This window comes from Schistocerca nitens, chromosome 4 (genome assembly GCF_023898315.1).
Source record: "Schistocerca nitens isolate TAMUIC-IGC-003100 chromosome 4, iqSchNite1.1, whole genome shotgun sequence".
In the NCBI taxonomy this organism is placed as follows: Eukaryota; Metazoa; Arthropoda; class Insecta; order Orthoptera; family Acrididae; genus Schistocerca; species Schistocerca nitens.
Window position 1 is genome coordinate 223,265,381 of NC_064617.1, and position 27,231 is coordinate 223,292,611.

General features: G+C 42.5%; 1 protein-coding gene across 1 annotated transcript in view; it reads right to left on the reverse strand.

Annotated features, from left to right (window-relative positions):
- The window catches only part of LOC126253195 (myosin-11-like), a 194,733-nt gene that overhangs the window by 57,103 nt on the left and 110,399 nt on the right, over positions 1-27,231 (reverse strand). Inside the window, exon 8 of the mRNA XM_049954361.1 lies at positions 8,974-9,108. Coding sequence (XP_049810318.1) covers positions 8,974-9,108 — 135 coding nt within the window. The remainder of the gene's footprint in view (positions 1-8,973; positions 9,109-27,231) is intronic.

The window sequence follows — 27,231 nt, forward strand, 5'->3', positions numbered from 1 at the left end:
ACCGATCGCGGGAACAGGAGATGATAGTTAGGATGCCCGGGCGAGCTTAGAACATGGGCAGTATAAGCGGCCAGCAAACGTTGGCGTCGGAACCGCAGTGGAGGGACACCTGCCTCCACTAGTACGCTGTCCACAGGGCTGGTGCGGAAAGCACCAGTGGCAAGGTGTATCCCGCTATGGAGAATTGGGTCCAGCACCCGTAACGCAGATGGGGATGCTGAGCCATAAGCCAGGCTCCCATAATCCAGGCGGGACTGGATGAGCGCCTGGTAGAGCCGTAACAGGGTAGAGCGGTCGGCGCCCCAGCGGGTGTGGCTCAAACAGCGCAGAGCATTGAGATGCCGCCAACATGCCTGTTTGAGCTGCCGGATATGAGGCAGCCAAGTCAACCGGGCATCGAAAACCACCCCCAAAAACCTGTGGGTCTCCACCACAGCAAGCAGTTCGTCGGCAAGATAAAGCTGCGGCTCAGGATGGACTGTTCGGCGCCGGCAGAAATGCATAACGCGGGTCTTGGCTGCCGAAAACTGAAACCCATGCGCTACAGCCCAAGACTGCGCCTTGCGGATAGCGCCCTGTAGCTGACGTTCAACCGCTGCAATGCCAGTAGAGCTGTAATAAAGGCAGAAGTAGTCAGCATACAGGGAAGCGGAGACAGAATTTCCCACGGCCACAGCAAGCCCGTTAATGGCTATTAAAAACAGACAGACACTTAAAACAGAACCCTGTGGCACACCGTTCTCCTGGACGTGGGAGGAACTATACGAGGCCGCGACTTGCACGCGGAAGGTACGACACGACAGAAAATTGCGGATAAAAATCGGCAGAGGACCCCGAAGACCCCATCCATGAAGCGTAGAAAGGATGTGATGACGCCATGTCGTATCGTACGCCTTCCGCATGTCGAAAAAGACAGCGACCAGGTGCTGACGGCGGGCAAAGGTAGTACGGATGGCCGACTCCAGGCTCACCAGATTGTCGGTGGCGGAGCGGCCTTTACGGAACCCACCCTGAGACGGAGCAAGAAGGCCCCGAGACTCCAGTACCCAATTCAAGCGCCGGCTCACCATCCGTTCAAGCAACTTGCAAAGAACGTTGGTGAGGCTAATGGGACGGTAGCTGTCCACCTCCAGAGGGTTCTTTCCAGGTTTCAAAACGGGGATGACAACGCCTTCCCGCCATTGCGACGGAAACTCCCCCTCGACCCAAAGACGGTTGTAAAGATCGAGAAGGCGCCGCTGGCAGTCCACTGAAAGGTGTTTCAGCATCTGACAGTGGATGCCATCTGGCCCAGGAGCGGTATCAGGGCAAGCAGCTAGGGCACTGCGAAATTCCCACTCACTAAATGGAGCATTGTAAGATTCTAGGTGGTTGGTGCGAAACGAAAGGCTCCGACATTCCATCCGCTCTTTAATGGAGCGGAAGGCCTGGGGGTAATTCGCAGAGGCGGAACTCATAGCAAAATGCTCTGCTAAGCGATTTGCAATGACGTCGGAGTCAGTACAAACTGCTCCATTCAGTGAGAGCGCAGGGACGCTGGCAGGGGTCCGATGGCCGTAGACGCGTCGAATCTTGGCCCAGACCTGCGATGGAGTGACATGGAGGCCAATGGTGGATACATACCGCTCCCAGCACTCCTTCTTGCCTTGGCGGATAAGGAGGCGGGCCCGCGCACGCAGCCGTTTGAAGGCGATGAGGTGGTCGATGGAGGGATGTCGCTTGTGACGCTGGAGCGCCCGCCGGCGATCTTTAATCGCTGCAGCGATCTCAGGCGACCACCAAGGCACAGTCCGCCGCCGAGGGGACCCACTGGAACGGGGAATGGCTGATTCGGCGGCAGTAACGATGCCGGTGGTGACCGATTGAACCACCGCATCAATGTCATCATTAGAGAGAGGCTCAATAGCGGCAGTGGAGGAGAACAAGTCCCAGTCAGCCTTATTCATAGCCCATCTGCTAGGGCGCCCAGAAGAGTGGCGCTGTGGTAGTGACAAAAAGATCGGAAAGTGGTCACTACCACACAGGTCGTCATGCACACTCCATTGGACAGACGGTAAGAGGCTATGGCTACAGATTGAAAGGTCAATGGCGGAGTAGGTGCCATGCGCCACACTGAAGTGTGTGAAGGCACCATCATTTAACAGCGAGAGATCGAGCTGCGACAAGAAACCCTCAACGATGGCACCTCGACCTGTTGCCACTGACCCACCCCACAGAGGGTTATGGGCGTTGAAGTCGCCCAAGAGCAAGAAAGGTGGCGGCAATTGGGCGACCAGTGCAGCCAGGGCATGCTGCGAGACATCACCATCCGGTGGAATGTAAACACTGCAGACGGTAACAGCCTGTGGCGTCCACACGCGTACAGCGACAGCCTCTAAGGGCGTCTGGAGAGGGACAGACTCGCTGTGCAGAGTGTGAAGGACATATATGCAGACGCCACCAGACACCCTTTCATAAGCTGCTCGGTTCTTATAATAACCCCGATAGCCACAGAGGGCGGGGGTTCGCATTGCAGGAAACCAAGTTTCCTGGAGAGCAATGCAGAAGAAAGGGTGAAGGCTGATAAGTTGGCGGAGCTCAGCGAGATGGTGGAAGAAACCGCTGCAGTTCCACTGGAGGATGGTAGTAGCCATTGCGGAGAAAGGCGTGACGGGACTGGGAAGGCAGATTACGCCGCTGGGTCACCTGCCACATCCGATGGAGCACCCGTGCAAGTGCTACCCATTGCGTCTGAGGGATCGGCGAGATCGAGGTCCTCAGCGGACGCAAGGATCTCCACCTCATCCTCAGATGCAGAGCTTTTATGTAGCGGTGGAGTAGGTGCCACCGCAGGTGTCTTGGACTTACGGGGCTTCAGAGTCGTTTTCTCTCGCTGTTCCTTTGGTTGCCGTTGGTGAGAGGGCTTAGTGGAGTCAGTCTCTGGGACCGAAGTGGAACGCGAAGCCCGTCGACCAGCGACCTGTGGCTGCTTCAGCCACTGGCTGGTGTCTGCTGTGCCGCTGGTAGGAACCTGGGAAGGGAGTGACCCAAGGGATCCCTTCCGAGCGAGAGAAGCCGAAGAAGACTTACGCTTCTCCGGCTGAGAAGGGGGGACTGGCGTCCCCGATGGTTTAGTGGGTGCTGCTCCCGAGGTAGATGGTTTGGGAGCAACAGCAAGAGAAGGGGCCCCCATTGTCAAGGGGGCAGGTGAGGTCCTCTGGTTCCGAGAGCTGACTGTATATCTTGCAGCTGAAGGAGCTGGAGCAGGAGTGACAGTGGAGGCATAAGATGACATCATGCGCACGGGATGTAGCCGTTCAAATTTCCGCTTGGCCTCAGTGTAAGTCAGTCGGTCCAGGGTCTTATATTCCATGATTTTGCGTTCTTTCTGTAAGACACTACAGTCCGGCGAGCAAGGGGAATGAGGCTCTCCACAGTTGACACAGACGGGAGGCGGAGCACATGGAGTATCGGGATGAGATGGGCGTCCACAATCTCGACATGTGAGGCTAGAAGTACAGCGAGAGGACATGTGACCGAACTTCCAGCACTTAAAGCACCGCATCGGGGGAGGGATATAGGGCTTGACGTCACATCGGTAGACCATCACCTTGACCTTTTCCGGTAACGTATCACCCTTGAAGGCCAAGATGAAGGCACCGGTAGCAACCTGATTGTCCCTCGGACCCCGATGAACGCGCCGGACGAAATGTACACCTCGTCGCTCTAAGTTGGCGCGCAGCTCGTCATCGGACTGTAAAAGGAGATCGCGGTGCAAAATAATTCCCTGAACCATATTTAAGCTTTTATGGGGGGTGATAGTGACGGAGACATCCCCCAGCTTAGTACAAGCGAGCAAGGCCCGCGACTGGGCGGAGGATGCCGTTTTTATCAACACCGATCCGGACCGCATCTTTGACAAGCCCTCCACCTCCCCAAACTTGTCCTCTAAATGCTCAACAAAGAACTGAGGCTTCACGGATATAAAAGATTCCCCATCAGCTCTGGTACAGACAAGATATCTGGGCGAATACGTTTCACTTTCATTCAACGCCTTTCGTTCCTCCCATGGTGTGGCCAGGGATGGGAACGATTTGGGGTCATAAACATTACCCTTAAAATGAGCCCTCGAACGCTTAGAGACTGCTGATGGCTGGCCGCCAGCGAGAGATGATGTACCACGCTTCATTGCGGGTCATCCGCCCTGATGCCACCTACTCCGACCAAGGGCCCTCCCCACGGGCGCCACCCAGCCGCAGCAATAGCCACCTGGCAGGACGGCCATTGCCGGGAGTCCTGATGCCCCAAGGAGATGGGCATCTACTCCTTGGCATACGTGGGGAGTTAACGGCGCAGGCATCAGTAGAGTGATCCCTGTGTTGTCAGGGGGCTACAACCAAGAGGGTACATGGCGGCCCCACCACAATGGACTGGCTACCGTGCTGGATCTTAGGTGCAAAACTGACCAAGGTCGTCGTCGCAGATAAAAGAAACACTGCAGAGTGCAGCGTGGTAATCGCCCAAGAGATCGAAAACGAGCGGGACACCATTGCAACGACGAGAAAGCCGGCTAAAGGTCGAATTGCACGACGGATACAGTGCACCATGTAAGGCGCCCTTCCCCAATTGGCTCGCTCTTCGGAATAATTTAGAAAGATGGAGGTCAAACCCGAGAGGGGACCATCACATAAGGCCGAAACATTTGAGACTCCTTTTAGTCGCCTCTTACGACAGGCAGGAATACCGCGGGCCTATTCTTACCCCCGAACCCGCAGGGGGGTATTGGCATACGGAAGTGAGATATGGGTAATGCACAAAAGCGACAAAAGTAGAATACAGGCTAGTGAAATGAAGTTCCAGAGGAGCAGGTTGAGTGTAACAAGACGAGACAGATTGCGAAATGTGTATGTGAGGGAAAGACTAAAGGAGGAACCAGTACAGGACAGGATAGAAAAAGCAAGACTGCAGTGGTATGGACACATGAAGAGAATGGATGAGGGAAGAATTCCAAAGAGGATGTTTGATCTGCAACTGGAGGGGAAGAGGCCCAGAGGAAGACCAAGAGATAGATGGGTGAAGGGAGTGAAGGAATGTGTGACGAGAAGAGGAGAGAACTGGACGAAGGTGGAAGAGGGGGAATGGTGGAAAGACAGAACACGATGGAAAGGCTTGTGTTCCCGACAGACCCAGCCAGTGGCTGGAAACTGTCCAAGATGATGATGATTAAACCTACTCCTGCATTACCCCTATTTGATTTTGTATTTATAACCCTGTATTCACCTGACCAGAAGTCTTGTTCCTCCTGCCACCGAACTTCACTAATTCCCACTATATCTAACTTTAACCTATCCATTTCCCTTTTTAAATTTTCTAACCTACCTGCCCGATTAAGAGATCTGACATTCCATGCTCCGATCCATAGAATGCCAGTTTTCTTTCTCCCTTTTCCTACTGTTGAATTCCAGTCAACCATGACTATTAAATTTTCGTCTCCCTTCACTACCTGAATAATTTCTTTTATCTCATTATACATTTCTTCAATTTCTTCGTCATCTGCAGAGTTAGTTGGCATATAAACTTGTACTACTGTAGTAGGTGTGGGCTTCGTGTCTATCTCGGCCACTGGACCCCTTGTGAAGACTAAAACTGGTATCAAAATCACAACCATGAACACATGTCTCATCACCAGTTATGATTCTCCTAAGGAACATTTTGTTCTCAATTCCACAATCCAAAAGCTCTTCAAAGGTTGTGAGTCATGGGATGAACCTGGCGGCAACATGATGCATTCCAATATGCTGTGTCAAACATTATAGAACTGAAATGTTACATTCTTCTGCAATCTCCAGTCTTCAATTGGCATGCACAGTTTCATTGATGTTCCTGACATGAGAGTTGTTGGTAGATGTCAAAGGGCATCCTGAATGACGGTCATATTTAATTTCTGTCTGGCCATTTTTAAACTGTGTGAACCATTCATAACACTAAGTATGGTTTAAGCACTCATCACTGTAGGCTTCACACATCTTTTGGTGTGTCTCTGTAAAGATTTTCTTGAGTTTCATGCAAAATGTAATGCATACATATTTCTCCTCTAACTCTGCCATTTCAAAATTCACAAACTGTGCAACATAATGTTCTACTCAACACAGCACTGGACAATAACTAACAGACATACAGCAATGAAACTTCCAACAGTTACATATTAAACACAGACATGTGCAGGGATGCTAACCACATTTCGTTTCAACACACCATTGGTGCAAAATAATGCATGTTCTGGAATTTTTTGTATAGACTTTGTAAAGCATGGTTTTGAGCAATGAAAACTTTATTAAAGAGGAGTTACCATTTAACATTATTTCACATGAAATTATTGAATAAATATGAACAAAATATCTTAATTTAGTATTTGTGTCTCCCGAAGATTTGCAGTAATTTAAAGTTCTAATGTGGCTGAACTGGTCTGTTTCCAGAGAACAATTTTTTTTCCAGTTTAAATTCTAACCATTAAGGACACAGGAACCTTTTAGATTTTCACCTCTGCTATTATTTTCTCAGCATTTATTAAGGTCATCATTGCTGTTGTACCTATAGATGTACAGAACTGAATAAGTTGTCTCTTTAGAAACTGAGAGCAAGAGCGTGGCAGAAAATCGCTCAATAATACTTTTAAGAACATTATTTACCATTTATTCTTTTGCTACATGTATGTTTGAGAAAATCAAACAATGGAAAATTCAGGACGGAATACCAACAAGATGAAAAGGATAGAGTGCTACTTTTCACACAGAGGAGGCGTTGAGCCACAAACGGGTACAATTAAAAAGACTGATATGCATTTAAGCTTTCAGACAAAATGGTCCTTCTTCCAAAATAGAAAACACAAACACCTTCACACAAATACAACTCACACACATATAGCCATTGTCTCCAACCACTCAGTCAGGTCCCAGAAGCTGGAGACAGTGACCATGTGTGTGGGACCTGTAACTGTATAAGTGTGTGTGTTTTTTCTATTTTGGAAAGAACTTTTTGTCTGAAAGCTTAAAAGGTTAGTGGTCTTATTCATTGTGCCTGTCTGTGAGTTAGTGCCTCCTCTATGGTTGAATAGCAATCTATCCTTTTCATATTGTTAACAATGTAGAAAAAGACAGATTGCTACTTACCATAAAGACAACATGCACTTGCAGACAGGCGCAATTCACAATTAAAAACGCACTTACACAAAAGTTTTTGGCATTAGCCTTTGCCAGAAAAAGAGAAACACACCATTCACTCACACAAGCAACCATATCTCATGCACACATGACCACCAACTGCAGCAGCTCAGGCCAGATATACCAGGTGATCAAAAAGTCAGTATAAATTTGAAAACATAATAAACCACGGAATAATGTAGATAGAGAGGTAAAAATTGACACACATGCTTGGAATGACATGGGGTTTTATTAGGGGAAGAAAAAAGTCCGACAGATGGTGCTGGACAGCAAAACGTCAGTGACTGTGCATGACAATCGTGTATAAAAGGAGCTTGGCCTCCCAGGTCGCCAGACCTCAGTCCGTGCAATTATTGGCTTTGGGGTTACCTGAAGTCGCAAGTGTATTGTGATTGACCGATATCTCTAGGGATGCTGAAAGACAACATCCGACGCCAATGCCTCACCATAACTCCAGACATGCTTTACAGTGCTGTTCACAACATTATTCCTCAACTACAGCTATTGTTGAGGAATGATGGTGGACATATTGAGCATTTCCTGTAAAGAACATCATCTTTGCTTTGTCTTACTTTGTTATGCTAATTATTGCTATTCTGATCAGATGAAGTGCCATCCGTTGGACATTTTTTGAACTTTTGTATTAGTTTGGTTCTAATAAAACCCCATGTCATTCCATGCATGTGTGTCAATTTGTACCTCTCTATCTACATTATTCCATAATTTATTCAGTTTTCAAATTTATACTGACTTTTTGATCACCCGGTAAGTTTAGATTGATACTAGGATTATCTGCAAAAAGAACTATTTCTTCTTGTCACATATTAAATGGAACATCATCCACATAGGTGAATAACAATAGTGGACATAAGTAGTTTGAGCCTTGTGGAAGCTCACGATCTGGAAGCCACATGATATTATTTATTTTGATGGCAGAGAAATACATTTGACAATTTTTAGTAATACTGATTTTGCTGGAGACAAGTCATCCAACAACAAGCACCGTGGCAAAATACTCTGGTGGTGCAATACTGAAGGAGCCAAAGAATTATTTTTGATTATATTACTTACTATCTGAATTACATATAATGCCAGAACAGCTTCCAACATTTTATGTCGACAATGCTGGTATATTGAAGCCAGCAAAAAGTATTAATATTCATCAAGAACCAAAACATATAGAGCCCGACACTTCTTTATTTTGGAAGTATATCTGAAGGGTTAAAATAAGTTGGACTATATCGATGGAAAGAACAAGTTGACTAATCTTCTGATAAAATCATTTGAATGAGTTTGGTTTAATTTGCTGCATGTAGTGATTGGCATGCAGAAAGTCAAGTAGTAATTTTTAATTTGTTTATTTGAGTATTTTTCTCATTTTTGAAGAAGTGTTTTAATAATAAGAAAAACTGTTAAGGATTTACTGTAATCAGCATATTATTTCAATGATATTCTGAAATGTCCTTTGTTTTATAGAAACACTTTGCATGTAATTTCTTTGGTAGTGAATCTTTCAATGCTCCCATGGTCTTCAGTCTGAAGATTGGTTTTAAGTAGTTCTCCAAGCTAGTCTATCTTGTGCAAGCTACTTAATCTCTTTGCAACTACTGCAACAAAATTATTCATATCATAACTTGCTCTTGATTACAATTTTGCTGGTCAAACTTAGTATTATAACAACAATATATAAATAACAAAACAAAAAACTTTAAATCAATCACAGACAGAATACACTGTATGAGGTAAATGAGAAAAGTAGCAAAGAAGCACTTACTTTTTCCATCATAAGTTCCCTGTTGTCTTTCTCTAAACAAGTTGTCTTTTCCAAAAGCTTCTTCTTTTCTGCCTCAAACTCTGACAGCTTGCTGATATATGATTGTTTGTACTCCTCCATAGATGACAGTATGTCCTGCAACAAGTTGTTATCCAATCAATGTTATACAAACTTCCTCAGTTTTGTGAAGTTACAATTTATTAATGGCACTACTTGAATCATAATAACTGGCAAAAAATGCAACTTGTAACATTGTGTAAGATTTTAAAATGTCAAGAATGGAGGATTTAGATAACAAAGAGGAAAAGTTCATTCAAACAATAAAGAAGATTAATGATAGGTCATGTTCATGTTCCTATCAGTTTATTCTCACTTCATACCAATACAATTTTGGTAAGGAAGAAGTAGAACACATAGCAAAGCCCTATAAATCTATACTTATGTCACACACTTCCCTGACTATAGGTGCAACAATCCATAACAGAGATTTTTTTTTCTCCTCTACATTTTTGATGTTGGACCAGGTGGAAAGTCAGAATTTGAGTTTATTGCAACATGAACAGCTAATTTTTTTTAAATATTTGCCTCTTCATTTATCTTGAAATAGGAGATGTTGAACATACTGAAAAAGTTACCTGGAAGAATTACCATAATACTTATTGAAAGACACTAATATCTTCTATCTGTTTTGGCATTTCCCACAAGTTTTGGCATTTTCCAGGTGTCATTACAAAGTGCAAATGAATAACTGTAGTAATTCACTGTGATTTCCATTATCAAGTAATGTCCACCAAAGAATTTAGCTTTAATTTAATCAAATGAGCGTTGGAGTTGTCCAATATTAGCTTTAAAAGTATTCCCAAGATAGGGTAAGCTCTGAATATTTACCTATTTTTGATAATTGCTTATAAGCCGGTATACCTGCAGCAGCAATTGAATAAAGGAAATAATAATAGAATTAACTAGTAACTTAATACATTATGGCAACAAGTGTCCTTTCATTCTGCTGTCAAGACATACAGAATTCCTGCATCAGAAGCAAGGTTGGAAAGTTAACAGATTTTTTTTAATAATAATAAAAAAAAACACAGAGACTATGACAGAGCCAAAAGATAAAGCGTGTCAAACAATCTGGAATCTGGTGGAGCACAATTGGCTGGCATCAGAGCAGATTAAAAATAAAGAACATTGTAGTAGAAAAAGATGGATTAATCACTAATTTGGAAATAAAGGGAAATGGTGAAATTTAAAATTTATGAAAACATCAATGATACACAGATGTGTATGTGTCAAATAAAGAAATTATGAATTGTAATAAGGAAATGCAAGACATATTAAATATTTAAATATTTTTAAGCTGGGGGAAAGATCAAAAAATTGTTAAAAAATTCAAAAGGACTTTGTTAAGTAAATTGAAGGATAAAAGTTAAATGTAATGGAACTAATCAACAATGTAATATTTGCAGTTAATTTTTATGCGTTATGCTGTATCCAGCTACTAGTGCATTTGAGTGTGAGTGCAACAAGTACAGTGTCGCCATGCAGGCCCAGACCAATGAGGGAGGGGCGGGGTGGAAGGGGGGGTCAAACTGGGGTATCTGCCCTGGGCAGCAATTTTAGGGGTCTTGAAGAAAAAACGTTGTTTCACAAAGTGCCTAGCATTCAATGCATGTTGGTCTATCGATTGCTGTTGCTGGGGCCTTCAGCCCAAACACTGGTTTCATGCAGCTCTCCGTGCTACTCTATACTATGCAAGCCTCTTCATCTCCAAGTACCTAATGCAACCTACAGCCTTCCAAATCTGTTTAGTGTATTCATCTCTTGGCCTCCCTCTACGATTTTTACCCTCCACGCTTCCTCCAATACTAAACTGGTGATCCCTTGATGCCTCAGAATGTGTCCTACCAACTGATCCCTTTTCCTAGTCAAATTGTGCCACAAATTCTTCTTCTCCCAATTTCAGTTCAGCACCACCTCATTAATTACATGATCTACCCATCTAGTCTTCAGCATTCTTCTGTAGCACCACATTTGAAAAGCTTCTATTCACCTCTTGTCTATACTGTTTATTGTCCATGTTTCACTTCCATACATGGCTACACTTCATACAAATACTTTCAGAAAAGACTTCCTGACACTTAAATCTACACTCAACATTAACAAATTTCTAACAATGGAAAATCCAGGATGGAATTATGAAAAGGAAAGTTGCTACTCACCATATAGCAGAAATGCTGAGTCACTGATAGGCACAACAAAAAGACTGTCACAAATAAGATTTTGGCCAAAAAGGCCTACATCAAAAATAGATGAACACACACACACACACACACACACACACACACACACACACGACTGAGACGCCAATGGCCGAAAGTTTTAATTGTGAAAGTATTTTTGTTGTGCCTATCTGGGACTGAGCATCTCCGCTGTATGGTGAGTGGTAGCTTTCCTTCCCATAATATTGTTACATTTCATCCTGGATTTTCCAGTGTTTGATTGATCCAAGCATTCATACAGTTCTCCACAGTCATTTAATGAACTAAATAAGAGCATATGGACTATCAGACCAACTGTGTGATTGGATTGAAGAGTTCCTAGATAACAGAACACAGCATGTCATTCTCAATGGAGAGAAGTCTTCCGAAGTAAGAGTGATTTCAGGTGTGCCGCAGGGTAGTGTCATAGGACCGTTGCTATTCACAATATACATAAATGACCTTGTGGATGACATCGGAAGTTCACTGAGGTTTTTTGCAGATGATGCTGTGGTGTATCGAGAGGTTGTAACAATGGAAAATTGTACTGAAATGCAGGAGGATCTGCAGCGAATTGACGCATGGTACAGGGAATGGCAATTGAATCTCAATGTAGACAAGTGTAATGTGCTGCGAATACATAGAAAGAAAGATCCCTTATCATTTAGCTACAATATAGCAGGTCAGCAACTGGAAGCAGTTAATTCCATAAATTATCTGGGAATAGGCATTAGGAGTGATTTAAAATGGAATGATCATATAAAGTTGATCGTCAGTAAAGCAGATGCCAGACTGAGATTCATTGGAAGAATCCTAAGGAAATGCAATCCGAAAACAAAGGAAGTAGGTTACAGTGCACTTGTTCGCCCACTGCTTGAATATTGCTCACCAGTGTGGGATCCGTACCAGATAGGGTTGATAGAAGAGATAGAAAAGATCCAACGAAGAGCAGCACACTTCGTTACAGGATCATTTACTAATCATGAAAGCATTACGGAGATGATAGATAAACTCCAGTGGGAGAATCTGCACAAGAGACGCTCAGTAGCTCGGTACGGGCTTTTGTTGAAGTTTTGAGAACATACCTTCACCGAAGAGTCAAGCAGTATATTGCTCCCTCCTACATATATCTCACGAAGAGACCATGAGGATAAAATCAGAGAGATTAGAGCCCACACAGGGGCATACCGACAATCTTTCTTTCCAAGAACAATATGAGACTGGAATAGAAGGGAGAACCGATAGAGGTACTCAAGTTACCACCCGCCACACACCGTCATATCGATGTAGATGTAGATGTAATGAGAAGATTCCTTTGAAAGAGCACAACCAATTCCTTCACCCTTCTTGTCCAAAAGTAGCTGGTGCTTCACCTGTAGTGACTTTGTCCTCAATGGAAATTTGTTTTACCTTAATCTTCCTCCTGTTCTTTCTGAGCAGAGCATAACCTCTTAGCAAAGGGGCATCAGTGTCTTTGAAACATGACTCCTGTAGATACAAACATATATGCTTCAAATATACGAAGTGTCTGTTTCTTCAAATGAATGCTGAATCAGGGTGTATACGTGGACAAGAAAAAAAAAATTCCCGGATTTTTCCCGAATTTCCCGGTTAAAATTACACTTTCTCCTGGGTGAAAATACACTTTTTCCATGTTAAGTGACATTATACTTATCAATCCTTTGAATGGTTATGGTTTTATACACTGGCGTAGAACTTTCCGGACCTCTAGAAAATCAAACTCAGTATAAAAAAAAGGTTTGGAAAGATCTTTGATGTGCAGCAACATGTACACTGCTTATTTTCGTATTACGAAAGTGAAAATTTAAATTTCACCAAACGCTGCATGTTACGTTCCAAAGCATTGAAATCAAGATTGCAATGCACTTTTGTAGCCAGTCATAGCTCGTCACGTGATCTCGCCAGCCAGAGGGTAGGCTCCTACCCTTGTAACTGCCCCTGGTGTAAAACCTGTCCCATGCACCCACCCACCACCACCTACTCCAGTCCTGTAACCCGGAAGGTGTACACGACCAAAGGCAGAGCCACGTGTGAAAGCACCCACGTGATTTACCAACCTACCTGCCTACACTGTGAAGCTTTCTATGTGGGAATGACCAGCAACAAACTGTCCATTTGCATGAATGGACACAGGCAGACAGTGTTTGTTGGTAATGAGGAATCACCCTGTGGCTAAAGATGCCTTGGTGCACGGCCAGCACATCTTGGCACAGTGTTACACCGTCTGGGTTATCTGGCTACTTCCCACTAACACCAACCTGTCAGAACTCCGGAGATGGGAACTTACCCTTCAGTATATCCTCTCTTCCCGTTACCCACCAGGATTCAACCTCCGCTAATTTCAAGTTGCCGCCACTCATACCTCACCTGTCATTGAACAACATCTTTGCCTCTGCACTTCCGCCTCGACTGACATCTCTGCCCAAACTCTTTGTCTTTACAAATGTCTGCTTGTGTCTGTATATGTGCGGATGGATATATCTGTGTGTGTGTGTGTGTGTGTGTGTGTGTGTGTGTGTGTGTGTGTGTGAGCGCGCGCGCGTTTATACCTGTCCTTTTTTTCCCCCTAAGGTAAGACTTTCCGCTCACGGGATTGGAATGACTCCTTACCCTCTCCCATAAAACCCACATCCTTTCGTCTTTCCCTCTCCTTCCCTCTTTTCTGAAGAAGCAACTGTTGGTTGCGAAAGCTCGAATTTTGTGTGTGTGTTTGTGTGTCTATCAACATGCCAACACTTTCGTTTGGTAAGTTACATTATCTTTGTTGGTACACTTTAAGGTACATCACACAAATGTGTCAGTAAAATTTTTAATAAAGACATAAATTTCTGATCTTCTGAGCTCAAAATTTTTCTAAATTTATTCCTCAAAGATGATTTTTAAATGAGAGTCAAACACTCTGTGATTTAAGAAATTCATCGTACATTCTCGCACGTAATTCATCTTGCATAAAACGAAATTTACTTTGAAAGTAACGCTTCACAAACAACCATTCGCAATATTTTCGCATGACCTGTTAGAAATAGGTATGTTTCAGTAGTTGCCAGAGAGCGCCAGAAACAGGCGTCACCGCGCTTGGGCAGATACGATGATGCAGGAAGCCCGTATGTTGGTAGGTGTAAAACATTAAAAGATCTTACACTATGTCACAAAAGAAACAAGACATCAGAGGATATTCCAAGAACATCGGAAATTCATGAACCATACTAAAATACATAATTTGGCTTAAAGTGCACATTCGTATGTCCACATTCGAATGTAAACTTTCTTGAGTACCGGTACTGTATTATTTCATGTTTGGTTCTTTATTATGGCATAATGCCATACGTGCTAGAAGATGAAAACACGCACTTTTGAAATGCAACAAACAGTTGAAACTAGCCCATGGTATGGAATTAAACACTTTGTTTCAAATAAACTGACTGCCCCAGCGGAAAAGATTAATAAAAGCTAAATTTCTTTAGCAAACTGACAAAAATAACTTCATTGTTCTGCAAGGCGATTAATGCTTCACTGTCACAAAGGTGGAGATAACACCTGAAACTAATAACGTTTTTAAGCCTTCTGTAATTATGCGAACGTATTTTAATTCATTTGATAGCTCACAGCCATAGACATTCATTTTCTTTTTGTTTAATGTGACAGCAATAAATGAAGAGGAAGCAGCAAAATCACTAAACATAAACATGGGTCGCGTGCAGATTCCCCACTACAACTTAGACTGCTCTGTGGATCAGCCCCGGATCTCTGATATTTCCGAACCGGGGCAATATTACATAGTGGCTCACAACCACACGTCTGTAGCCAGAAGCGGGAGAAGGTACTTCTCATACATGACTCAACTGCACATGCACAGGAGCCCACTCGCAACTGCTCAAAGGAATCTAAAGTAAACAGTTGTGACGTCATGCTCATCGGAGGCAATTTGTTGTTAGGAAGCATTGCATAGTCTTCCCAAGGCCTTCGACACACTTTGCAGTTGGCAAACGCTTGTATGAGTACGGTGTTTTATTGTTGTATATTTCCTTTGCGACTTAAGTTTTATTTTCGTGTTTTTTCTCTTGTTCATGTTTCGTTGCTGCAGTATTATTCTGCAGAAGGGGGATACAGTAATATCCTTTGTTAGAGTATTGGTTCTTACCCGTCAAAACCCCAAAAATTTAACTGAAAACTAAAACAATGAAAAATTCCCAGAATTCTGAAAAATTCCCGGGTTTATCCCACTTTTCTCCCGGATAAAAAAATTCCTGGGTTTTTCCCGGATCTCCTGAATGTCCCGGGTCGTATACACCCTGTGAATCCATTTACTTCCACCAGCTTATGTGAGCTATCTTACTGGTGAAATTTTATTATGTTTTCCTTTTTCATTTCTCAGAATTAGGATGTTCCCAACAGTTAGAAGTAGAAGTTCTTGGGCCTCTCAGGTTGACTTCAAACTTTACAACTGCAGCAAGTGTGTCTTCACTAAATTCTATTAAATGAAAACTCAACCAAGAAAATCAATAAATTATGATGCAGAACTACTGGTCAGTACAGGGCTATTACAAATGATTGAAGCGATTTCATACATTCGCTGTAGCTCCATTCATTGACATATGGTCACGATACACTACAGATACGTAGAAAAACTCATAAAGTTTTGTTCGGCGGAAGCCGCACTACAGGTTTCTGCCGCCAGAGCGCTCGAGAGCGCAGTGAGACAAAATGGCGATAGGAGCCGAGAAAGCGTATATCGTGCTTGAAATGCACTCACATCAGTCAGTCATAACAGTGCAACGACACTTCAGGACGAAGTTCAACAAAGATCCACCAACTGCTAACTCCATTCGGCGATGGTATGCGCAGTTTAAAGCTTCTGGATGCCTCTGTAAGGCGAAATGAACGGGTCGGCCTGCAGTGAGCGAAGAAACGGTTGAACGCGTGCGGGCAAGTTTCACGCGTAGCCCGCGGACGTCGACGAATAAAGCAAGCAGGGAGCTAAACGTACCACAGCCGACGGTTTGGAAAATCTTACGGGAAAGGCTAAAGCAGAAGCCTTACTGTTTACAATTGCTACAAGCCCTGACACCCGATAAAGTCAAACGCTTTGAATTTTCAGCGTGGTTGCAACAGCTCATGGAAGAGGATGCGTTCAGTGCGAAACTTGTTTTTAGTGATGAAGCAACATTTTTTCTTAATGGTGAAGTGAACAGACACAATGTGCGAATCTGGGTGGTAGAGAATCCTCACGCATTCGTGCAGCAAATTTGCAATTCACCAAAAGTTAACGTGTTTTGTGCAATCTCACGGTTTAAAGTTTACAGCCCCTTTTTCTTCTGCGAAAAAAACGTTACAGGACACGTCTATCTGGACATGCTGGAAAATTGGCTCATGCCACAACTGGAGACCGACAGCGCTGACTTCATCTTTCAACAGGATGGTGCTCCATCGCACATCCATCATGATGTTCGGCATTTCTTAAACAGGAGATTGGAAAACCGATGGATCGGTCGTGATGGAGATCATGATCAACAATTCATGTCATGGCTTCCACGCTCTCCCGACTTAACCCCATGCGATTTCTTTCTGTGGGGTTATGTGAAAGATTCAGTGTTTAAACCTCCTCTACCAAGAAACGTGCCAGAACTGCGAGCTCGCATCAACGATGCTTTCGAACTCATTGACGGGGACATGCTGCGCCGAGTGTGGGAGGAACTTGATTATCGGCTTGATGTCTGCCGAATCACTAAAGGGGCACATATCGAACATTTGTGAATGCCTAAAAAAACTTTTTGAGTTTTTGTATGTGTGTGCAAAGCATTGTGAAAATATCTCAAATAATAAAGTTATTGTAGAGCTGTGAAATCGCTTCAATCATTTGTAATAACCATGTACTTAATTTCAAATGCTTTCTAAAACTAACATTTCTCCCATGATGGGGGATAGAAGAATGTGTTGGGGGAGGTTAAAAAGGATGGGCAGGTCACTCATACCATGCGATGAAAGAGCCTGAGTGGTCTGGCCTTGCTTTCTAGACCTCCCAACCTATCCCTCTCCTTCCTAAGGAAGACTCTATTTGATTTATTTACTAATGGCAGAAGCATCCCAACTACAATAAATTGTAAGAAAGGGGAGTGGGGGCAAGAATATGTATATATTATTGTTTTAGATTACATTGTCTTGGATCAAAAGTTGACTACGTCCAATGCATTTGGATTAGCCTCATGTTGATCCTCCATAGCACAGATTTTTGGACAGAACTCACACTGCAAGAGATAGGTGGTAGTCTGCAGGTGTACACAGTGATAGGGAGTCTGTTCATCCAGAAAACTCCACCTCTATGTTTTCTTTGAACTTTGCAGCTTTAGAGCACAGTCTGTTGAGCAATTTCCATGTTGTCCACTCCCTGGCATAGCCGGGAGAGAATTCCTCTTTGCATGTTGGCCAATCACTGATGGATGCAGTTCTTACTTTCCCCAGGTCCAGTCTTGTACTCTGAAGTGTACCAGTGAGGTTCTGTGTAGAACACAGAAAGTTTTTCCTATGTTTAAGCCACTGATGAGCTGGCAAGTTATCATACAACAGATTTATCACAGAGGTTAATATTTTTGTTTCCTCTTTTTGGGCTGCCAGTTTCCATCTGATGTGTAGTGGTATAAAGTATCTGCAAGACAGTAGAGTGTGTATTTGGGTGTGTGCATCAGGCATCTTGTTATGATATAGGATTCATTACGGGGTATGTCACCCACTTTGCACAGCACAACTCACCCCATATGAGGCACACAAACTCTGCTGCTGAATAGGATAAAGTGGGAGCTGTAGTCCTTATCACCAAGGGCTGCAGACCCCATGTACTTACTAACAGTTTGTGAATGACGTTTCTTGCTGCAAACTTTCTGTTTAGTGTTCATATGGTGTTTACTCTGGGTAAGTGTTTATCCAAGGTGAACCCTAGATATTTTAGAGTTGCGCAGTGTTCCTGTGGAGTGCACTCATTGGTCAGCTGCAGAGTTCTTGTACTCTGTATGCTCTTCAGGGGAAACACACATGTTCAAGTTTTGGCAGTGTTGGATTGAACTGATTGTCCTTGTAATAGGTAGAGAGTTGTTCCAGGGCTGCTGATACATAGAACTCCAAGACATTAAAGCTATTTGCTTTGGTGGTGAAAGTGTGATCATTGGCGTATATAAAACTTTGGGTGTTTTGAGGAACAAGTTGGCCATTAGAACAGGTGTTATAAACAATCAGGGCAATTACACTGTCCTGTGGGAGACCATTCTTCTGTGTTCTCCACCAGCTCCTCTCTTGTTGAAAGTGCAAATAAAATCTTTGAATTTGGAGAAGTTTTCCAAATATTCACCTCCATTTGTAGTCCTTGAGAGAACGTACGGTTTCTCTAAAAGCAGTTGGTGGTCGATTGTATCATAGGCCACTGAAAGGTTCAGAAAGGCAGTCCCTCCTGTTTTCAGAACCATCCTTGATGTGCTGCATTAGGTCCAGTGCTTGCACTGTACAGCATTTACTTGGTCTGATGCCAGCCTGTAATGGGATCAGAGATGACTTAATTAACTCTGTAAGGCAGTGCAGCAGCATTCTTTAAAGAACCATGTGCAAGTGGTACAGTAGCAAATAAGTCCATAGCTATTAGGATTGTCTTGTTCTTTATGCAGTTTTAACAGTGCATGGAATGGCTAGAGGACTAATGTAAGGATGTAGAGACATATATCACTAGGGGTAAGATAGAAATTGCCAACAGGAAAATTAAAGAGACCTTTGGAGAAAAGAGAAACACTTGTATGAATATCAAGAGCTCACATGGAAAACCAGTTCTAAGCAAAGAAGGGAAGGCAGAAAGGTGGAAGGAGTGTATAGAGGATCTATACAAGGGCAATGTACTCGAGGGAAATATTAAGCAAATGGAAGAGGGTGTAGATGAAGATGAAATGGGAGATGTGATACTGCGTGAAGAGTTTGACACAGCACTGAAAGACCTAAGTCGAAATGAGGCCCCGGGAGTAGACAACATTCCATCAGAACTACTGATAGCCTTGGGAGAGCCAGCCCTGCCAAACTCTACCATCTGATGAGCAAGATGTACAAGACAGGCGAAATACCCTCATACTTGAAGAAGAATATGATAATTCCAATCCCAAAGAAAGCAAGTGTTAACAGTTGTGAAAATTACTGAACTGGCAGTTTAATAAGTCACAGCTGCGAAACACTCACATGACTTTTACAGACAAATGGAAAAACTGGTAGAAGCTGACCTCGGTAAAGATCAGTTTAGATTCTGTAGAAATGTTGGAACACGTGAGGCAATACTGATCCTACAACTTATCTCAGAAGATAGATTAAGGAAAGGCAAACCTACATAGCTAGCATTTGTAGACTTAGAGAAAGCTTTTGACATTGTTGACTGGAAAACTCTCTTTGAAATTTTGAAGATGTCAAGGGTAAAATACAGGGAGCGAAAGGCTATTTAGAAGCTGCACAAAAACCAGATGGCAGTTAATAGAGGCAACGGGCACAAAAGGGAAGCAGTGGTTGAGAAGGGAGTGAGGCAGGATTGTAACCTATCTACGATGATATTCAATCTGAATATTGAGCAAACAGTAAAGGAAACAAGAGAAAAATTTGGAGTAGGAATTAAATTCCTTGGAGAAGAAATAAAAACTTTGACGTTTGCCGAAGACACTGTAATTCTGTCAGAGACAGCATAGGACGTGGAAGAACAGTTGAACAGAATGGACAGTGTCTTGAAAGGAGGATATAAGATGAACATCGACAAAAGCAAAACTATGATAATGGAACGTAGTTGAATTAAATCAGGTAACGCTGAGGGAATTAGATTAGGAAATGAGACACATGCAGCTTTACTGTATGATTAAATGATGATGGCATCCTCTTGGGTAAAATATTCCGGAGGTAAAATAGTCCCCCATTTGGATCTCCGGGAGGGGACTACTCAAGAGGACGTCGTTATCAGGAGAAAGAAAACTGGCGTTCTACGGATCGGAGTGTGGAATGTCACATCCCTTAATCGGGCAGGTAGGTTAGAAAATTTAAAAAGGGAAATGGGTAGGTTAAAGTTAGATATAGTAGGAATTAGTGAAGTTCGGTGGCAGGAGGAACAAGACTTTTGGTCAGGTGATTACAGGGTTATAAATACAAAATCAAATAGAGGTAATGCCAGAGTAGGTTTAATAATGAATAAAAAAATAGGAGTGCGGGTTAGCTACTACAAACAGCATAGTGAACGCATTATTGTGGCCAAGATAGACACAAAGCCCATGCCTACTACAGTAGTACAAGTTTATATGCCAACTAGCTCTGCAGATGATGAAGAAATTGATGAAATGTATGACGAGATAAAAGAAATTATTCAGGTAGTGAAGGGAGACAAAAATTTAATAGTCATGGGTGACTGGAATTCGTCAGTAGGAAAAGGAAGAGAAGGAAACATAGTAGGTGAATATGGATTGGGGGGAAGAAATGAAAGAGGAAGCCGCCTTGTAGAATTTTGCACAGAGCATAACTTAATCATAGCTAACACTTGGTTCAAGAATCATAAAAGAAGGTTGTATACCTGGAAGAGTCCTGGAGATACTAAAAGGTATCAGATAGATTATATAATGGTAAGACAGAGATTTAGGAAACAGGTTTTAAATTGTAAGACATTTCCAGGGGCAGATATGGATTCTGACCACAATCTCTTGGTTATGAACTGCAGATTGAAACTGAAGAAACTGCAAAAAGGTGGCAATTTAAGGAGATGGGACCTGGATAAACTGAAAGAACGAGAGGTTGTAGAGAGTTTCAGGGAGAGCATAAGGGAACAATTGACAGGAATGGGGGAAAGAAATACAGTAGAAGAAGAATGGGTAGCTTTGAGGGATGAAGTAGTGAAAGCAGCAGAGGATCAAGTAGGTAAAAAGACGAGGGCTAATAGAAATCCTTGGGTAACAGAAGAAATATTGAATTTAATTGATGAAAGGAGAAAATATAAAAATGCAGTAAATGAAGCAGGCAAAAAAGAATACAAACGTCTCAAAAATGAGATCGACAGGAAGTGCAAAATGGATAATCAGGGATGGCTAGAGGACAAATGTAAGGATGTAGAGGCTTGTCTCACTAGGGGTAAGATAGATACTGCCTACAGGATAATTAAAGAGACCTTTGGAGAGAAGAGAACCACTTGTATGAATATCAAGAGCTCTGATGGCAACCCAGTTCTAAGCAAAGAAGGGAAGGCAGAAAGGTGGAAGGAGTATATAGAGGGTTTATACAAGGGCGATGTACTTGAGGACAATTTTATGGAAATGGAAGAGGATGTAGATGAAGATGAAATGGGAGATAAGATACTGCGTGAAGAGTTTGACAGAGCACTGAAAGACCTGAGTCGAAACAAGGCCCCGGGAGTAGACAACATTCCATTAGAACTACTGATGGCCTTGGGAGAGCCAGTCCTCACAAAACTCTACCATCTGGTGAGCAAGATGTATGAGACAGGTGAAATACCCTTTGACTTCAAGAAGAATATAATAATTCCAATCCCAAAGAAAGCAGGTGTTGACACATGTGAAAATTACCGAACTATCAGTTTAATAAGTCACAGCTGCAAAATACTAACGCGAATTCTTTACAGACGAATGGAAAAACTGGTAGAAGCGGACCTCGGGGAAGATCAGTTTGGATTCCGTAGAAATGTTGGAACACGTGAGGCAATACTAACCTTACGACTTATCTTAGAAGAAAGATTAAGAAAAGACAAACCTACGTTTCTAGCATTTGTAGACTTAGAGAAAGCTTTTGACAATGTTGACTGGAATACTCTCTTTCACATTCTAAAGGTGGCAGGGGTAAAATACAAGGAGCGAAAGGCTATTTACAATTTGTACAGAAACCAGATGGCAGTTATAAGAGTCGAGGGGCATGAAAGGGAAGCAGTGGTTGGGAAAGGAGTGAGACAGGGTTGTAGCCTCTTCCCGATGTTATTCAATCTGTATATTGAGCAAGCAGTAAAGGAAACAAAAGAAAAATTCGGAGTAGGTATTAAAATCCATGGAGAAGAAGTAGAAACTTTGAGGTTCGCCGATGACATTGTAATTCTGTCAGAGACAGCAAAGGACTTGGAAGAGCAGTTGAACGGAATGGACAGTGTCTTGAAAGGAGGATATAAGATGAACATCAACAAAAGCAAAACAAGGATAATGGAATGTAGTCAAATTAAATCGGGCGATGCTGCGGGAATTAGATTAGGAAATGAGACACTTAAAGTAGTAAAGGAGTTTTGCTATTTAGGGAGTAAAATAACTGATGATGGTCGAAGTAGAGAGGATATAAAATGTAGACTGGCAATGGCAAGGAAATCGTTTCTGAAGAAGAGAAATTTGTTTACATCGAGTATAGATTTAAGTGTCAGGAAGTCGTTTCTGAAAGTATTTGTATGGAGTGTAGCCATGTATGGAAGTGAAACATGGACGATAACTAGTACAGACAAGAAGAGAATAGAAGCTTTTGAAACGTGGTGCTACAGAAGAATGCTGAAGATTAGGTGGGTAGATCACGTAACTAATGAGGAGGTATTGAATAGTATTGGGGAGAAGAGAAGTTTGTGGCACAACTTGACTAGAAGAAGGGATCGGTTGGTAGGACATGTTTTGAGGCATCAAGGGATCACAAATTTAGCATTTGAGGGCAGCTTGGAGGGTAAAAATCGTAGAGGGATACCAAGAGATGAATACACTAAGCAGATTCAGAAGGATGTAGGTTGCAGTAGGTACTGGGAGATGAAGAAGCTTGCACAGGATAGAATAGCATGGAGACCTGCATCAAAGCAGTCTCTGCAATGAAGATGACAACAACAACAACACTGCAATCACTTGACATTTTCTCTAGATTTGTGAAATTTTGCCGGTCTTCATGCAGTTTCAATACCTCTATTTTTGTACAAGGGGGGAGAAAAAAAAAAAAAAAAAAAAAAACAAAATGAGAGGGCACTGCCATATGTAGATGTAGTACAGAGTTCTCCCGCTAGATGGAGTTAGTAGAGACCTTCACGAAACAACTGTGCAGATGGTGTCAGTGTGTAGAGGAACATGTGAGCATAGTGTGTTTCTCTGTCTCTTTGGCGTATTCCGCTGGCAAAGTCATTATGTGTATGAAATTTTGTTTCTTGTTCAAAAAATCAGGAATGGAGACCCATCATACACTTCGAGAGGCTTTCCAGATGGATGCTGTGAGCCACACATAAGCTTTCAACTGATTTGAATGCTTTCAACTTGACGAGATGAGTAATGAAGAGCAACCTCATTCTGGATGCCCTTAAACTTTGCGAAACGAGGACAACAATGAAAAAATATGCCAAAAATTCAACAAGGATTGTCACTTCATGATCGAGCAAATTTCAGCAGAGACAGGCGTGAACTGGAGCTCTTGCCAGTGGTTTTTGGAGGATATTTAGACCTGAGATGTGTTGCCACTAAATTTATTCCCCACCTTCTCAAACAGGACGAAAAAAACATACGCATGAATGTGTGCCAGGACCTGAAAAAAAGAGACTGAAAGTTATCCAAACTTTTTAAACAAAGTCATTATAGGTGATGAGAGTTGGTGTTACAGGTATGATCCAGACACCAAGTAAGTGTCAAGCCAGCGGACGACTTCCAACTCTTCCAGACCAAAAAAAGCAAGGCAAGTGAGGTTGAATGTGAAGACGACAATAGTCTTTTGTTATGTTTGTGGAAATGTGCATCGAGAATTCATATACCTGGCCAGATTCTTAACCAACAGTTTTATTCAGAAGTTTTAAGATGTCTAAGAAAGGATGTGCAGAGGAAATGCCCACAACTTAAGCAATCAGGTGACTGGTTCGTTCATCATGACAATGCCTCAACACACGGCCTTACGAGTGACCCATTATTTGGCATCTTGGTGATGATCTGTCATTCCCCACCCTCCATCTTCACCAACCCTACCCCATGTGACTTTCTCCTATTCCACAGGGCCTTATGTGACCCATTATTTGGCATCTCGGGAATGGTCTGTCATTCCCCACCCTCCGCTTTCACCAACCCTACCCCATGTGACTTTCTCCTATTCCTTTGAATAAAAAAAAGCACTAAAAGGAAGTGTTATGATGATGTGGAGGCAGTAAAAACAGTGTTGCAAAGGGCACTGGATGATAAAGTTGAAGAGTTCCAGATGTGCTTCAAAGAGGGGAAAAAAGACTGCCCATCACTCTCTCTTTTTCCCCAATATCAATGAGACCATAGATTACCCTTTGCAATGCTTTCTTTGTTGAACCATTCCTCTCCCACAAAACATGGTCCTCATGAAGTAAGGCAGCTGTTTTCTAGTACATAGTTTATTCTACATCTTCTGTTGCTGGACATTCAAGAACAAGTTTTTATTGCATCTCTGAGGAGATCATATTTTTCTGGGATAGCTCTGACAGACCTGGGGACACCGGAAGGTTTCAGATTGATTATATAATGGTATTACATAGAGATTTAGGAACCAGGTTTTAAATTGTAAGACATTTCCAGCGGTAGATGTGGACTCTGACAACAGTTTATTGATTATGAGCTGCAGATTAAAACTGAAGAGACTGCCAAAAGGTAGAAATTTAATGAGATGGGACTTGGATAAACTGAAAGAACCAGAGGTTGTTGAGAGTTCCATAGGGAGCATTAGGGAACAGATTGACAAGAACAGGGGAAAGGAATACAGTAGAATAAGAATGAAACAATGGAAAATCCAAGATGGAATGTACCAATACCAGAGAATGAAAGTTGCTACTCACCATATAGCGGAGATGCTGAGTCGTGATAGGCACAACAAAGACATTCACACAATTAAAGCTTTTGGCCATTAAAGCCTTTGTCAGCAATAAACACACACACACACACACACACACACACACACACACACACACACACACACACACACACACGTCAGCAGTCTCAGAGAGCTGAGACCACACTGCTATAAGGTGAGTAGCAACTTTCCTTCTCTGGTAGAAGAGGAATGGGTAGCTCTGAGACATGAAATAGTGAAGGAAGCAGAGGATGAAGTAGGTAAAATGACAAGGGCTAGCAGAAATCCTTGGGTAACACAAGATATGTAGAAATTAATTGATGAAAGGAGAAAATATAAAAACGCAATAAACAAGGCTGGCAAAAAAAGAATACAAACGTCTCAAGAGTGAGATCGACAGGAGGTGCAAAATGACTATGTGGGAATGGCTAGTGTATAACGGTAAGGATGTAGAAGCATATATCACTAGGGGTAAGATAGATGGCACCTACAGGAAAATTAAAGAGACCTTTGGAGAAAAGAGAACAACCTGTATGAATATCAAGAGCTCAGAGGGAAAAACAGTCCTACACAAAGAAGGGGAAGCAGAAAGTGGCAAGAAGTATACAGAGGGTCTATAAAAGAGCGATTTACTTGAGGGCAATAATATGGAAATGGAAGAGGCTGTAGATGAAGATGAGATGGGAGATATGATACTGCATGAAGAATCTGACAGAGCACTGGAAGACCTAAATAAACAGTTTAGGCTAGAAGAGAATAGAAACTTCTAAAATGTGGTGCTATAGAAGAATGCTGAAGATTAGATGAGTAGATCATGTAACTAATGATGAAGTACTGAATAGAATTGAGGAGGAGAGGAATTTGTGACAGAACTTTATTAGTAGAAGGGATCGGTTAATAGAACACATTCTGAGGCATCAAGGGATCACCAATTTAGTATTGAAGGGAAGCGTGGAGGGTAAAAATCGTAGAGGGAGAACAAGAGATGAATACACTAAGCACATTCAGAAGGATGCAGGTTGCAGTAGCTTCTCGGAGATGAACAGGCTTGCAAAGGATAGAGTAGCATGAGACTGCATCAAACCAGACTTTGAACTGAAAACCACAACAACAACAACAACAGCTCTGATAGTTTTAACTATTCATCTTACATCCTGGAGAACTGCGCCAGTCTGCCATTGTGAAGTTTTATCTTCTCCTGAATTGTAGTGAGGCATGGCAGTGATATTTCATATCTCTGCCTATGCCCATTACTGGCATTAATAAATAATAAGTTTAGTTAAAGAACACATTACCATTCATTCGATTTAAAAATATGCAATAGCAAATGTTCAGTTCACTGATGCAGTCAGCATATAACTTGGCCCTAAGGTTTGCTGTCATCCAATTTTGAAGGTAAAAAAACAGCAGAATTCCCGAGTGGACAAGGTAGTCATGTTTACTATCATTCCAGAGGATACGAGGAGAAAAGTGGACAGAATATGAGTGAAGGGGAACCACTTTGGGTTCAGAGGAATGGGCACATCCATGTCTCTGAAGTGGGAGAAAACAGAAATATTGCTTTAGTAATTGAACTGTTTGGAAGACAAATATACAGAGCAAAATTTTCATAATAGTTGAACCAAGTGAGAATAAGCATTTGTCGTAGTCTGTACTAATAAAAGTAATTTGGTTAAGTTACCCAATAAAACTGATGTTTATGACATCATCGGTGGTGAAGAGTTTACTTACAGGGGTGGCTGTCCCTTGTTTGGGAGATATTGCGACAAGGTTGATTGAGTGGAGATAATGTTGCCAGTGGTAGTCGAACCTTAGTGATGCAATAGGCTGAGTTAGTAGTTTAACTCATGTTGATGAGTGAAATATGTAAAATCATGTAAGAACTAACTTAGAAAGTGTGTGGTTCATGCTCACAGCTCTGTTGATTTTTAAAGGGTTTTGCTGGTTCACAGAAAGTATGTTAGAGAGACAATTATTTTGAATTCATGGCTCTTGTGAAGGCTCCTTAAATTCTGGTATTGATTTAATTTTAACACTTACACATAGCAGTTTAAATGGAGGACACATAACCTCAACAGTATGGTCTGTTTTTACCAGATGAGTTTGGTATTTATTTTCTGGCCAACTGACCTCCTTCATGGCCTATTACTTTATTCAGTGTAGATGAATGTCACCAAAAGGA